The 14,056-nt window shown below is 37.2% G+C and overlaps 1 protein-coding gene across 1 annotated transcript in view; it reads left to right on the forward strand.

The window, feature by feature from the left end:
- The first annotated feature begins 576 nt into the window (after nucleotides 1-576).
- Nucleotides 577-14,056, forward strand: part of nkd2b (NKD inhibitor of WNT signaling pathway 2b) — a 49,517-nt gene continuing 36,037 nt past the window's right edge. The window contains exons 1-3 of the mRNA XM_081388086.1: nucleotides 577-876; nucleotides 1,530-1,556; nucleotides 1,654-1,748. Coding sequence (XP_081244212.1) covers nucleotides 852-876; nucleotides 1,530-1,556; nucleotides 1,654-1,748 — 147 coding nt within the window. The 5' untranslated portion in view covers nucleotides 577-851. The remainder of the gene's footprint in view (nucleotides 877-1,529; nucleotides 1,557-1,653; nucleotides 1,749-14,056) is intronic.

A 14,056-nucleotide genomic window follows, 5' to 3' on the forward strand; every position in this document is an offset into this window, starting at 1 on the left:
AAATCTTTTTGATTTCATGATAACTTCTGGAGTTATTTGACCCCTGCTGAAATCCTTTAATCACTCAGGCCTGATGCCACGCACACTGCTTTGGATGCATTTGTTGAATGACTAACTTACTGTGATAATATCAACAGGAAAGAGAAAAAAGCAAAGCAAAAAGCTGGCTTTAGATTTCACCGGCGGTCTATCTCAGAGACGTTAAACCACAAAGCTGGCACGGGTAGATGGATAGTTTGTGAAGTCCCAGTTAAAGTTTGTGGAATATGTTGAACAGCAGCTCAATGTATGTTGAGGAGACAGTCATAACAGTTACAGATGAGCAATCATCTGTATAAAACAATCATTTTGGAACTTGGTTTATCCAATGTTTAAATGTATGTTCTGGAAATCAATGCATTTGTAATTAGATAAAGCCTAAATTGCATATTTAAAAATAACATTTCAGAAAACTTGTAATACAAAACATGTCTTAATGTGATTTCCCCCCGTATCCATTCACCTGTAGTGTCTTTCCTGAAATAGCGCGAGTCATGTGTGTGTCAGTAGAGGGCAGCAGGGATGCCGAAGGGGGCTGGTCTGAAGGTGTGTGTTTCTCCCTCCCGCACTTCACTTCACATCTTCATCTTCATCTGCACTGCAGCAGAAGATCATCTCGAGAGCTCCTGCGACGGGTTCTCTCCTTCACTCTTCTCGCGGTGAACGGGACTCTCCGGTGTCGCGCGCTCAATGCTCGTGCTCGCATGTTTCCGGAATCTGCAGGATTTGACTTTTCATTTCTCTGAACGGGATACAATGTAACAACTGAGACCGAGAGATGCACGACTTCTGTTAACCACAGCTGTGATACAATGGGGAAACTTCACTCAAAACATGGTGAGTTGTAGATCTAGAAGTGACATAATCGCAACATATTTGTGTTAAAATGTAAACGCGTGTGTATAAGGACGATTATTCAGTGATTGGAAAAGTCTTTTAGGATGACTTTAGTCCTAAGTATATAATAGATTTAAACTTTTTTATTTAATGACTTTTTCTCAATTTTAAAAGTGTTGATTTATATGCAGCAAAGGTAAAAATTTCCCAGTTTGTATTATTATTGTTGTTGTTAAGTTTCTTTTTGTTTGTTTTTTTGAGTCATATTTCTGACAGAACCCAGCATAATAAAAGTTTTAAGGTCAGAAATGTCATTAATATAAGATTTTTACATGAAAGTAGCGTCGTTAGGTGTGACCAAATGACGGACTGATAAATTATCACTTGTGTAAGCAATTCAAAGACATGCAACTTTTTTTTCTCTAAAAACTGGAAAATGTCATTACCGATAATGATCAGATATTAACTCCAGGACAACATAAATTGAACAGTTTGAAGAAATTAACCAAAACATATCATGCATATGTGTCATTTGAACTCATACTTTGTCAATCTTTGCCATGCACGCTCTTGAAATAGACATACATTTTCCAAAATACATAAATGTTATTATAAATAATGCTCTGATTTTTGTCTTTGCTATTCGGATGCAGCTTGCAAACGTCGGGAAAATCCTGAGGGTGAGATTTGCATTTGATACAGTTTTCTTTCTATAGTTAAAATAAACTTATTAATGGCTTAGAACATTTCCCAATGCTTTTTCAAATCCGTTTTCAGGGGACAGTTTTGTTGTGAATGGCTTTATTTCAAGAAGAGGAGTTGAAGAAGGCGAGAGATATGGCACATCTGGCACCAATCTGAAAGATTACAAGGTAGGAAGCACCTGTTTTTTGTGCATTTGCTTTCTTTAAGCATCTGAAACCTTCTTTCCAACCTTCTAACTGAAATCAAACATATAATCCCACTGTTCTACATAGACACCATCTCTGTGCATCATACAAATAGCACTTTGCTCGAGACACTCGACTAATTTCAAATAAATTTCCAATGTAGTTTGCATGTTGCAAAGGTAACTCTGTGTTATTCTAATAAGCAAGAATACACAGAACTAATACTAAGAAAAGTTTTTTTTTTTTTATCACTGTTTTGAATGACTGCAGATGGTTGAAGCTTTTTCCCTGTATCATAATTGACTTGCTCAAGAATCTAGACTGGATCTGCACCAGAGAAGGAGCAACTTGCGGTGAGCCGTTTGCCATCTCGCTGCCAAAGACCACATTCCCACTGATGAGAAATCATCATTACACCAACTGAAACAAACAGAACAGAGTGTGTGTTCGCAAGGCCATGCAACGACATGTCGAGCTCCTCGTGATGGCGAGAGCTGCTTTTGTTTTTGTCGTGTTTGGCAGCGGGACAGCTTCGCCGTGGTTGTTCTTGATGGGTTTTGACAGCCCTTTCCCTGCGGTGGGACTGTGACATCAGTGCCGGGCAGACGGTTGGTGATTGACAACTGTATTAACTAACAGCTGACAGTCTCGGTTAGTCCTGGACGTACGGTAGCTCACATGCATATGTCCGTGTGAACTCTGTCGAAATGTACAGTGACTTTTGGGAGTGTCAGTTGTTGATGAGTAATTTCACTAATTGTGATCGGTTGAGGTTTCATCTTGTGCGAACCAAATTGTCTCTTATTATGGAGTTTATTATAATTTATGCTCTTCTCCTCCACCTAAGCAGTTTGTAAGAGCTCTTTCTCTTTCTCCGATCACACAATATTGCTATTTTCTGACATTTTTCCTCATGGCATACGTATGTCAGGAACGCAGTTCTCTTCATACTGCACATTTGAAACTGAAACAAATCAGTATTGTGAATATTGCAATGATTTATTGCACTTTTTACCTGCTCTTGTTCAGGGAGAGATGTTTTGATAGTGTCTCTCTTTTTTAAACTTCAGTAAAACGCTCTTAGAGTTTGTCTGATTCATTTCTGTGAATATCCATTTCAAATAATCAAGTCAAACTCAAACATTTCTGAAGATTTTTTTAAATAAACAGAAATTCACACGAATGATTCATTTCTTTGGATGAGTTCAAACTGTCCATTTTATATATATATATATATATATATTTCAAGAGTCAGTCTCAAAAATCTCTGAATTGCTTTATTGAAATGGACAAATATTCTTAGGAATGAAGCCAACTATAACCAGTTTGTTTGATTCATTTTTGTGAATGAGTTCAATCTGTGCAATTCACTGAATCAATTCAAAAGTCATTTTTACACATTTTGAATTGATTCATTGAAATGAACAGAAGCCGATGTGTCTCATTATGTCAGACTCTTTGCAATGCATAATTTCAATTAGCGTCACGGTGAAGGACGGCATAGTATAAAGACTCTAACTGATGATTAACCTGCCCTATTAGAAGCCTTATAAAAGTTGTTCCCTTCATGAATGGGAAAGTTATTTGGGAAAATCTGACAGCAATCTTTAGGGAAAACCACCGGCGTCGCAGGGTACGTCATAAGTCATTAATAGGCAGGTCCAGAGCTTGATTTAATCAGAATTTTGGCTCTGATTTGTGTTTTGTCAGTCGTCAAGTACCTGAAAGAGTCTTTGAAACTGTGAGCAGGAGCACTTTTGATTGCTGATAAGACAAACCTGGGTTGTTTATTAAGGGTGGATGAAGTGCAAGACGTCTGTATAATTAAGGGCACTTTCAACTTTTGGTGCGGATCCGAGTCCATTTCAGGTCAGAGTTTGGTAAATGAAGCGGTCAAACCATCATTGAACTAGCTTTGTTGTATAACATGTTGCAGTTTAGATCACTGTAACCATTGTCTTGTGTTGCCATTTTGCTTTTGGATTTTCATTGCAAATTAATGTCCAATATCCCATATTGTGCATATGTATAAGCAAACAAAACTAATGCATGTGTGCTAGAACTAGGCGATCACATTTCTCTGTCTAATCTGCTATTTGTGTTTTGTTTTGTTTTTTTGAAAACATCATAATCACAGATTTGTGCTGCCATGTTTATTCTGCAGTAAACCGAATCCGCGTTAACAACATCTTGATGAGTTGCAGGGATAAAAAGTCATTGTTGTGGGATCAGAGCTGGTTTGATTGAAGGTTACTATATTTTACTTCTAGTGATTGGCAGTTGCAGCAAGTAAGCTGTATAACTAGTATTACACGAATAGTTCACCCAAAACTAAACATTTTGTCATCATTTACTCACCCTAAAGTTGTTCCAAACCTGTATGAGTTTCTTTCTTCTGCTGAACACAAAAGAAGATATTTTGAACAATATGGGCAACCAAACAGTTGATGGACACCTTGGACTTGCGTAGTATGGAAAAAAAAAATACTATGGAAGTCAATGGGGTCCATCAACTGTTTGGTTACTCGCATTCTTCCAAAAAATCATCTTTTGTGTTCAGCTGAAGAAAGGAACTCATACAGGTTTTGAGGGTGAGTAAATGATGACAAAATGTTCATTTTTGGGTGAACTATCCCTTTAACTGCATGGGAACTGTGAAACGAGGACTACTGGTCTCTTTTATTTTAAGCTGGATAAAACAGCAAATTGAATGTTTATTGTGTTGTATTTGAAGCCCCATTGTGTTTTGAACATGGAAACGAGTTTATTTATCTCTCGAACATCTCTGTTTCTCTTCGTAATATTGAGGGAGGTTTGAGTTTATAATTGCGGTTGAGCTGTTGTAATTTTTTTTCCAGACCGCATATAAATATAGTCTTTTTATAGACTGTCTAGATGACATTTATCTTTGATGCTGAAATGACTCCATAAATTAACACAGATTTATTCTGTTGTTGCCATAATTTTCTCTAATAGTCTGGTTTACGATTGGTTTATGATGCACAAGTGGATGAAGAATCGAATGAGGTCTCACCCCTAGGGATTGTTTGAGATTTGTCGAGCCGGTTGTAGTGTTGTGTTGTCATTATAAGTGCGGTTTGACTTTGCACCTCAGAGCAGCTGTAATTCTGTCCTCTAAATGAACTGAAAGGAGATATCTCTACATGGACTGATGCTCGTGTCATCTCGTGTCAATATCATTTGACACTCAGTGTTAAGGCTCTCTTTAAGAATGATGTATTTCTGGATTACATCAAGTGAAGTATATGAGTACTGTAGAGTTGCTTTATAGAAACTTGTAATTGTAATTCTAATTGAAAGAGATACTGACACTGTTTTTTCATGTTCAATATAAATAAATGTGACTTTACTGGAGTGCTGAATTGCAGAGCTGTGGCAACGTCCACATTACTATATTCGATGCTTTCTTAACTACTGTTTTCTCACCTCTGTCATTTTAATTGTGTGTTAATTTTGTTATTGAATGGAAAGCGCACAGGCACAGCACAGATTTACATATTTATCTAAACGCCGCTTTCATCAGTGTGGGCGACGTCAGGACGTTCCGCTGCTCACAAATTTCAATTTTCTTTTTACCTCAAAGCGAAGAACCAAAAAGTACATTAGTGCCTTTAGGGTGTTCATACTTAGTTCGGTTCTTTTGGTCCGGACCGAAAAAGAAAATTAGTCCTGGCTCGCTTAGCATATTCACACTGTCATATTTAAGACTTAACCTGAAGATAAAAAAGGGCTTTAATTATGTATATTTTGCGACGGAACTTACCGAACATCCAAAACAATTCTGTGTGCTGGACTAAACGCGCTCGTTGTATTTGCGTACATACAGTATGATGGTATTTTTACCAGTTGAAAACTTGTGACGAGCTTATAAAATGTGCAAAGGAGTCGAAACAGCACCAGGAATTCCTCCATTACACACAAACGAAGATCTTCCTCAAGGAGACCGAACTGTAATATCTGTACCAAACAGTAATGGTGCATGTCGCTCCTATGACGAGGAAAAAACAGGTATGCTTGAGCATTCTGCCCTTTTTAGGGTCGCATCGACCCTTTTTGGATCATTTCGATTTTTTTTTTTTTTGGTCCATGTTGCATTCACATTTCCGTCGAACTACACCAGAGTTCATTTGATTGATGCACAGCAGGGTTCGGGTGGCAGCGCTCACACTTATTCAAATGAACCGCACTAACAGAGCAATTGAACGACATTAACTTTGCAACATTAATACTATTATTGACCTGAATTGAATAAACTATATTGAGCTGAATAATGACACTATTATCTTCTGTAGAGTTGCTGTACAGCTGGAATTGAATTTGTTTCATATATAATGAATTTGATAACATTAACATCCCAGCTTGCAAAAAGTCGTCTATTAGACGTTGAATAGACGTAAATCTTCAACATCTAATTACGACTTTTCACCGTTGAAAACAGGTCGATCTTCAACGTCTTGATGGAATATGTAAAACTCTTTACATTTATTTGAGATAATAATGAACATGGTTTGGTAGTTTGTTTTTCTCTGTTATTTTAGCATGTATAACAGACTTATCCTGGCTTAGATGATCAGTTGAAATCACGTCGTAAACCAGTCCAAGGCGGACCGACTTATTTTCAACCATATTTCAACGTTGAAAGACGATAATTGTTTACTGGGATGGTTATTTTCTTGTTTATTAATCTGAAGCTGCTTTGAAACGATCTGTATTGTATAAAGCACTATTATAGGAATAAATGTTGCTTGACTTGATCATGGCAGTAGTAATTCATCAAAAGATGGAAAAGAGATTTGAATACCTTTATTCATATGCATGGCATTACTTAATTTGCATACTTCGTTTAGTATTTTTGGTGTTAAAACGGCGCAGGCAGCAAATGCAAATACACACTATCAGCTGCACAATTCATCTTTCATGATTTCGTGTATATTGCATCTCTTAGTGCACTTTCATTGAAAGAACTTTGCTAAAAAACAATTGATGGAGGATTTTTCCTGCCACAGATGCCGTTGAAACAGCTTAATTTGTACTAAACCCAGAACATTCCTTGAAGTTAATGGAAAAGAGGGATTGTGTCCAATAATTGTGTCTGGCTGCCTTTTAAAGTCAGCTTTAGGATTTTGGAGGCAGGTAAAATCCTGATGGCCACAGATTAGAAACGGGCCAAATCCGGTGTTTGGTCAGACCCCCCCATCCCCCATCCCATTGTCAGGGAAGCGGTGGGAATGGGATTCCTCAGCTGCCTGGACGCGACTTCAAAGCATGGAGCTGGGAGTTATTAAAGCTCTCTGATATCACTGGAGCCGCGTATCTGGGGGAAGGGCTGACGGACAAACAGGCCCGCGGGGAGAGACAGACGGGTGAGTGTCCCGAGGGTTTTCCTGGTGTGGAGTTCCCGAGTATTAACTCTAAAAGCCATTAGTGTTCAGTGGGCAATAATGAGCTCATTAGTGCAGTCAGATGTTTCCTTAAAGGAATATCATGTCGTTCCAAACCCGAATGACTTAAAGGGATAGTTCACCCAAAAACGAGAAGTCTTTCATTAATTACTCATCCTCATGGCGTTCCAAACCCGTAAGACTTCCATTCAATGTTTCTATGAGAATAAAAGCCTAAATTCAATGTTCATCGTATAAGATCTTGTCTTTTCAGAAAATTTGTACTAAACCGCTCAATTCACATGGATTCGTTTCACGATCTCTTTATGAACTTTTTAAAGCGTCAAAGTGGTAGTTGCGTAGCTGTCAATGGAGGGACAGAAAGCTCTCAGATTTCATCAAAAAGATCTTCATTTGTGTTCTGAAGATGAACGAAAGTCTTACGGGTTTAGAACGACATGAGGGCGATTTTCATTTTTGGGTGAACTGTCACTTTAATGCATCTTTATCAGGGTTATCATCATAATGAAAACTAAAACTACATATAAAAAAACTCATTTTCATTACTTGAAATAAAATATAACATTAACTGAAACAAAAAACAACAACTTAAACTTATTTTATGTCAGCTGGCTGCCAAGGTAACATTTCTCATTTTCGTTTAGTAGTAAAATAACTAAAACTTTATATATATATATATATATATATATATATATATATATATATATATATATATATATATATATATATATATATATATATATATATATATATATATATATATATATAGACAAAAACAAACTGTAAAATTAATACAACTTTAATTAAAATTAAAATATATAATATAAATATATAAATAACATTTAATTTAAAATATTAGCAAAAGCTATAATAGTGATACTGAAGTTATTCTAAAATAACACTGATCTTTTTGCAGACACATCTATCAAGCTGCAAAAATAAAGTAGTTAATGCACCTTTAGTCTTCTTAAGCCAAATTATAGATTTGTGTGAGGAACTCTATTTTATGTTATGGCTTTTTTTGTTTAAATTTGGGCCTGTTCCTCACATAAATAAATCATATGACTTTCAGAAGATTTGGCATAAAATGCACAATTCATGTTTGTTTTTTTGAGTTCATTAAAAATTCTTCTTTCATGTTGCATAGAAAAAATAACAGCAGGGTTGGGAACGGGCATGATCGATTTTTCATTTTTGTTAAACTATTCTTCACGTCCTTCAGATTAAAGCATGTTGAGTGAAATGAGCAAAAGAGCAGGAGCAGCAAATGGGGTAATTACGGACTTGGACTCAAGAGGTGACTGTTGGCTGATCAAAGACGTTCCCTGAAAAAAAAGCAGGCCTTGTTTTTGTTCCTCAAGGAGACCGCGATAGGGAAAGAATGAGTTGGCTGGTTTTGGAGAAGGGTGAGTTTGACGGATCATTGCAGGTGTTCGGCTCTTACCTGTATAAACACCTGGCACGGGGCTAGAGAGATCTTCAGAGGAAAGATCAAAATGACCAGTCAATATGAGCAGCCAAAATAGCAGCAGCTCAGAATGTTGTTGGAAGGCCGGACAAGAGGCCTCTCTGTGAGAAATCCACACGGAAAGCACTTGATTCCAGTGGAGTCTCGCCCTCCAAAGACTCGCCATTCTTAAAGAGCCTGTGAGGCCGCAGTGTGCTTCAACACTGGAAACATCAACAGTCTGCAGCACACTGACTGCTTCTTCAGCTCTCTGGATGCCCAAATAATGACACACTCGCTCATTTCAACTTTTCAACACCCCTTTTGTCTTAAGCGTTCCCAGGCATGAAGCCATTAACGTGATGCCAGTGAAATAGGAACAATCTGATAAATGGTGCAATGGATGCAATACAGAGTCAGGCACAATTCAAAATGAGTGTGAATTTGAATTGAATTGGCTTCAACACACAAGTTAAACTTTTGGAAATTAAATTGCAATTCAGGAAATTACTCTTCCTGCCAAATAAACTCAACAGTGTCACACAACAGAAGAACATCATTAGTCGGCAAGAACACTTTTACACACATTACAGCATTCTGGCAAATGATGGTACATGAAATGAAAGTTATTTTATTAAAGATAATGCAATTTTTATATAATGAATCATTTATAATGAAAACCGAAATTTTATTTGGAAGGACATTTCCTACTGTATAAATTATATAAATTAAATCATGTATAATAAATAAAATATAAAATTTAAATGGAATTTCATAGAATTGTTTATTATATATATCAATAAATCAATGAATCAATATTTTTATTAGAGGATGATATATTAAAAATATATATTTAATATTTGTGTGTGTATATATGTATATATATATATATATATATATATATATATATATTTAAATAAACAATTGTCACATTTCATTTAAAATTACAACTATTTTATTTATCATATATGATTTCATTTAAATAATTTACTGTAGGCAACATAATTCCCTTTTAAAATATATATATTTTTTATTAATTATTCATTATATAACATTTTATTATTATATTAATTTTATTATTATTATTTATATTTTGTAATTTTTCAGGACATATATATTCAGGATATATATTATGTCATGTAATTTTTCAGGCAATATGTTGTTAGTATGAACAATCGTTTGATTGATGCATGGCGGCGGTCTAATTTAGAAGTGAGCTTCTAAAGTGGATGAAATTGTTTACGGTAACTGATTATTGTAGTTTTATTCATATTTTTAAATCACAGCCAAACTAAACTCTTAAAGTTTAATGATTATTAATGATTATTCCCCAAAACATGGGGGAACAAACTAACTTCCCAGATATAACGGATCATCCCAGTGACAAAACCAGTAAATATGATGTTGTTTCTTAACAGCCAGTCAGAGTGGACGTGTTCGATTATCTCATGTTTGCTTTTAGAAATCAGATTTCTCACCTCAACACAACTGTGTATTTTCTTGCTCTATCCTGGAGAGGGATATTTTATTTGGACTTGTTAGTTTTCTGGCATCTTCTTCTCCCATGTTAACTTTGAGTCGGTGGTATTTGCTTTGGAAATGTGTTGTGGATATCTGGCCTATATTTAAGAGTGTCACATTCAATGACATCTTTCTCCCTCAGCTTTCCTCACGTTCTCCGACCCGGAGCAAACGGAGAAACTCCATTGTCTTGACGGGGCTGAACGACACTTTTGGCCCGACGTTCTGCCTTTGTTTAATAGTTGACATTCTCTTGGTCAAAACCACTGTCGTGGTTTCGAGGAAAGCTCAGACGTGCTCGTATGGTATGCAGGTTTTTGAGGCGACATTTGAAGAGTTTGGGCTTTTTTTTTTTTTTTTTTGGCTTCACAAGAAGGCGAGCCATGATCCTTCATCTCTGAATGAGAAGCATGTGGCGGGCGTCCAGAACAGCGGGGTCTTTCAGCGCGGCCGCTGTGGACATCTGTTCCTGGTTTGTACAGCAGAAATCCTCGAGCTCGGAGAGGGGCAACAGGGGGCCGATAAGGGCCTGTTTTTCCTGAAGGCTTTGAGGTGGTGGGGCACTATGAAGGGTGTTGTTTTGGGGGAACAGGGAATGCTCAATAGATGTGGCACTGACAGTCTGGATTGTTCTCTTTTTCTTTAACAACCACATAGCAACACTTCAGCACCATGCTGATGAGTTTTGCATGAACCCAAAGCATTAACATTCAGACCTATAGTATTATGTACTGTCTGTTTTTTAGAAATGTAACATTAAAATTCTAAAATCTCCCATTGACTTGCATTAGGTAAGTTTACGTGCACTAATTTTCCTAGGAATGAATTCAATCCGATTTCAGATTCTGAAAGTTCTAGAGGCTACACTTCAAACCAAATCAAAGAACAAACTGACGTGACGTCATTTCAAACAAAGTCAGGCCAATGCGAAGTTCGTTTGGTGTTTGTTTCAGGAGTTTGAAACAGTTTGCCAAAGCGAAAATTCTGGAAAAGTTCGCTTTGGCTGGTCAAAACCTTCAAACCACCATTGGTCCGTGGTGATGATGTAATAGGTAGGTGTGGCTCCGAGGCTCCGCCTTCTTTGGCGTGGAAATCTTCTCCACTTCATTTCTTCTGTTCAGTCCGTCGAGGTCAGACGTCCGTAAGTAAAAACATGAACACCCTGGAGAGCTGCTTTAGTAGAAACTGAAGTTGTAATTCTAATTGAAAGCGACACTTTTTTTTTTCCTGTTTAACAATGTAAAGCTGCTAATTTAAAGAGAGCTGTTGTAAAAAGTGCAATATAAATAAATTGTAGTCGAGTCGTGTCGCGTCTAGCCTGGAATCTTATCGCGTCATATGTTTTGGACACAGTTTTAAAGTCTCTTTACGTGATTTTATCCACAGAACTTATTTTACTTATTTTACTGAAAAAAAAGTTCCTGAAAGGTTCCTCAGTCTTAAGGATCTCAATCTGAACAGCTGTGTTGAGATCCTCAGCTGTGTTAAAATACTTCTCTGCTCTGACTGTCAATCAGTTAAAATATTTAATCATGATTAATCTCACAACTTTTCTGTAGTTAACGCATTTAGTTCTTTTTTTAGGAAAGAAAACTAAATAAAGTGTAGCGGAATATATGCGCATATCTTTACGAATATGCTGGTGTTTGTTCACATTAGCATTTTTATTGATAGAAAATCACAATTCACTATGCAAATAGACCTAAGAAAGAAGACCAATCATGACTCAGTATGCAAATATAATGATGTCATCATCACTGTGGATCACATTCTATAAAAGCATGTAAAGAGAGCTTTTTAGACGTGATCTTACTTCAAGATGTGCAGTCCGCTGCTGGTTTTCATGTTAGCGTTTATGGAGATTTGTGTTTTTGTGTCAGAACATCTACACTGCATATGAGCGAGATCTTTTTCTTTCACTCTCCCCCCTCCCTGCTTCCTCTTCTCGCTTTTCAAGGCCCGTGTTTCATGGAAAACGACATCTGAACAACACTGCAGGCGGATGGCATGTTTATTTACTTGAGGATATTTATGCTGTGAAAGGCACTTTGAAGGTGTTTGCTTACGTTCCTCCAGTTGCTTGTCTAAGCACTCTTTCCGAGCGGGTTGAGCGTTCACGGCTTCAGAGACACCGAGGTGCCATCATTAGATTGTGGAGCATGTTGAGCGGGCGACTTTAAAGCACTCGCAGATGACTGTTTGATCTCCTCCAGATGCCACCAATGTTTCCCTTTTCCTCATTCCAGACTTTTGACATGCAATTATTCATAATTAAGGCAATTTATAGTTTTCACGCTGTTTAAAGTCAACATAAAGTCAAAATTGACTCTATGTACTTTCTTAATGCACATTCTTGGTCTTCTTGTGAACAATTTATCAGTGCACATTTGACTAATCTTTCATCAAAATAACTTCACAATTTCAGCTTTTTTTAGTGCGTATTGTTGCTGTTTGTCCATGGAAAAAGGTCTGCAAATTTACAAAGCACAAAGTCCCTCCAGCGGGAGTTATTCTCTATATCAGTGTCTGTTTCTGAACTCCTTGAAATGCCTCCATTAGAGTCTTAAGTTATATTCCGGGAACGAACACGTCACAATATTCCTCATTTTGATAATTCCCGCCCAAGGCATATGCAGAATAAAGTGGTGGGGCCTGGTTGAGTTACTTTAGTATTGTGTTGAAACTTATAGTTATGGTAAGGGGCGGGACATTTCCCAAACACACTCAAAACAGTTGACCAATCAGAGCACACTGTGCTTTTCAGAAGGAGGGGCTTCATAGAGACAGGAACTAAACAGGGCGTTACCATAGACAGTATAAGAAATGGACACAGCGACCCCATTGGATTCAACTGAGAAAATTGAAGTCAATTAGAAGCACTCAATTCCTGATGGCTGAGCGACTGCGCAGACTCAAACTGAGCTTGATGACGTAGATGTGACGTGAGCAACCCGTCTGTCTTCTAGCTGTGCCAAGAGAAATCTGAATCATTCCCTTCCGAATCTTGCAGAGACGGAGAGTGTGAGTAGGATGTGTCCATGAGCTAGGAGCAGGAGAAACTTTTGCTAAGTATTCTGATTAATAATTTTGTAATTTTGCCTCCACGTCCCCCTGATCGCCTGCGAGCTTCTCCTCGTGTCCATACGGTAATCTCTCTACTGTGCAACAGAGAGTCGCGTGGTTATGACGCAATCGTTAGCCTATTTTTACAAAAACTGCTTCTACAGGGCCATAACGTAAGATACAAGGTAATTGAGCCTTTTATACATTTTCGTGTTTCTTTAGAAATAAATAATGGACAAATGGAGTCTTTAAACGCCTTAGATGTAAAGTTATTCGCTGTCAAAGTGACGCCAAAATGAATGGGAGTCAATGGAATGCTAACAGCAGGTGATGGTCTGCTAATCAATGGCGGCCCCCGGGGAAGCTTCAGTTTCCGGCTGATGGATTACCCCCTTGGGCGTTACTGACAGACTGGGAAGAGAGGAGCTGCAACAGTGAAAATACTTGAAAAATAATGTTTATTGAACATTCATGCATGAAAACCTATTCTAGTAGAGCCCAAAAACAAAATCAAGACTTTTAAAAAAGGGCATAATCGCCTTTAAAGAAAAGCTGGATGTCATGTCACTATGATGCGTTTAATAAACAGAATTCGATTGGATGTTTTTGCACACTAACTAATGAGGAATTACATCACAGAAGTTCATCCATCTAGAAGAAAAGATGCTGCAAAACTTAAAATTACAGCTCAAATAATAAACAGACTTTAATTCATGTAAGTTCATATTTATTGATGTGGAGCCTGGTTATTTTCTGTTGTATTGTAATCGATATTACGCCACAAACGCTGCTATAGAGTTTAACTCGTCCTGAACCCGGAAAACATTTCTATAATG

Source organism: Scardinius erythrophthalmus (assembly GCF_964197995.2).
Source record: "Scardinius erythrophthalmus genome assembly, chromosome: 16".
Lineage (NCBI taxonomy): Eukaryota > Metazoa > Chordata > Actinopteri > Cypriniformes > Leuciscidae > Scardinius > Scardinius erythrophthalmus.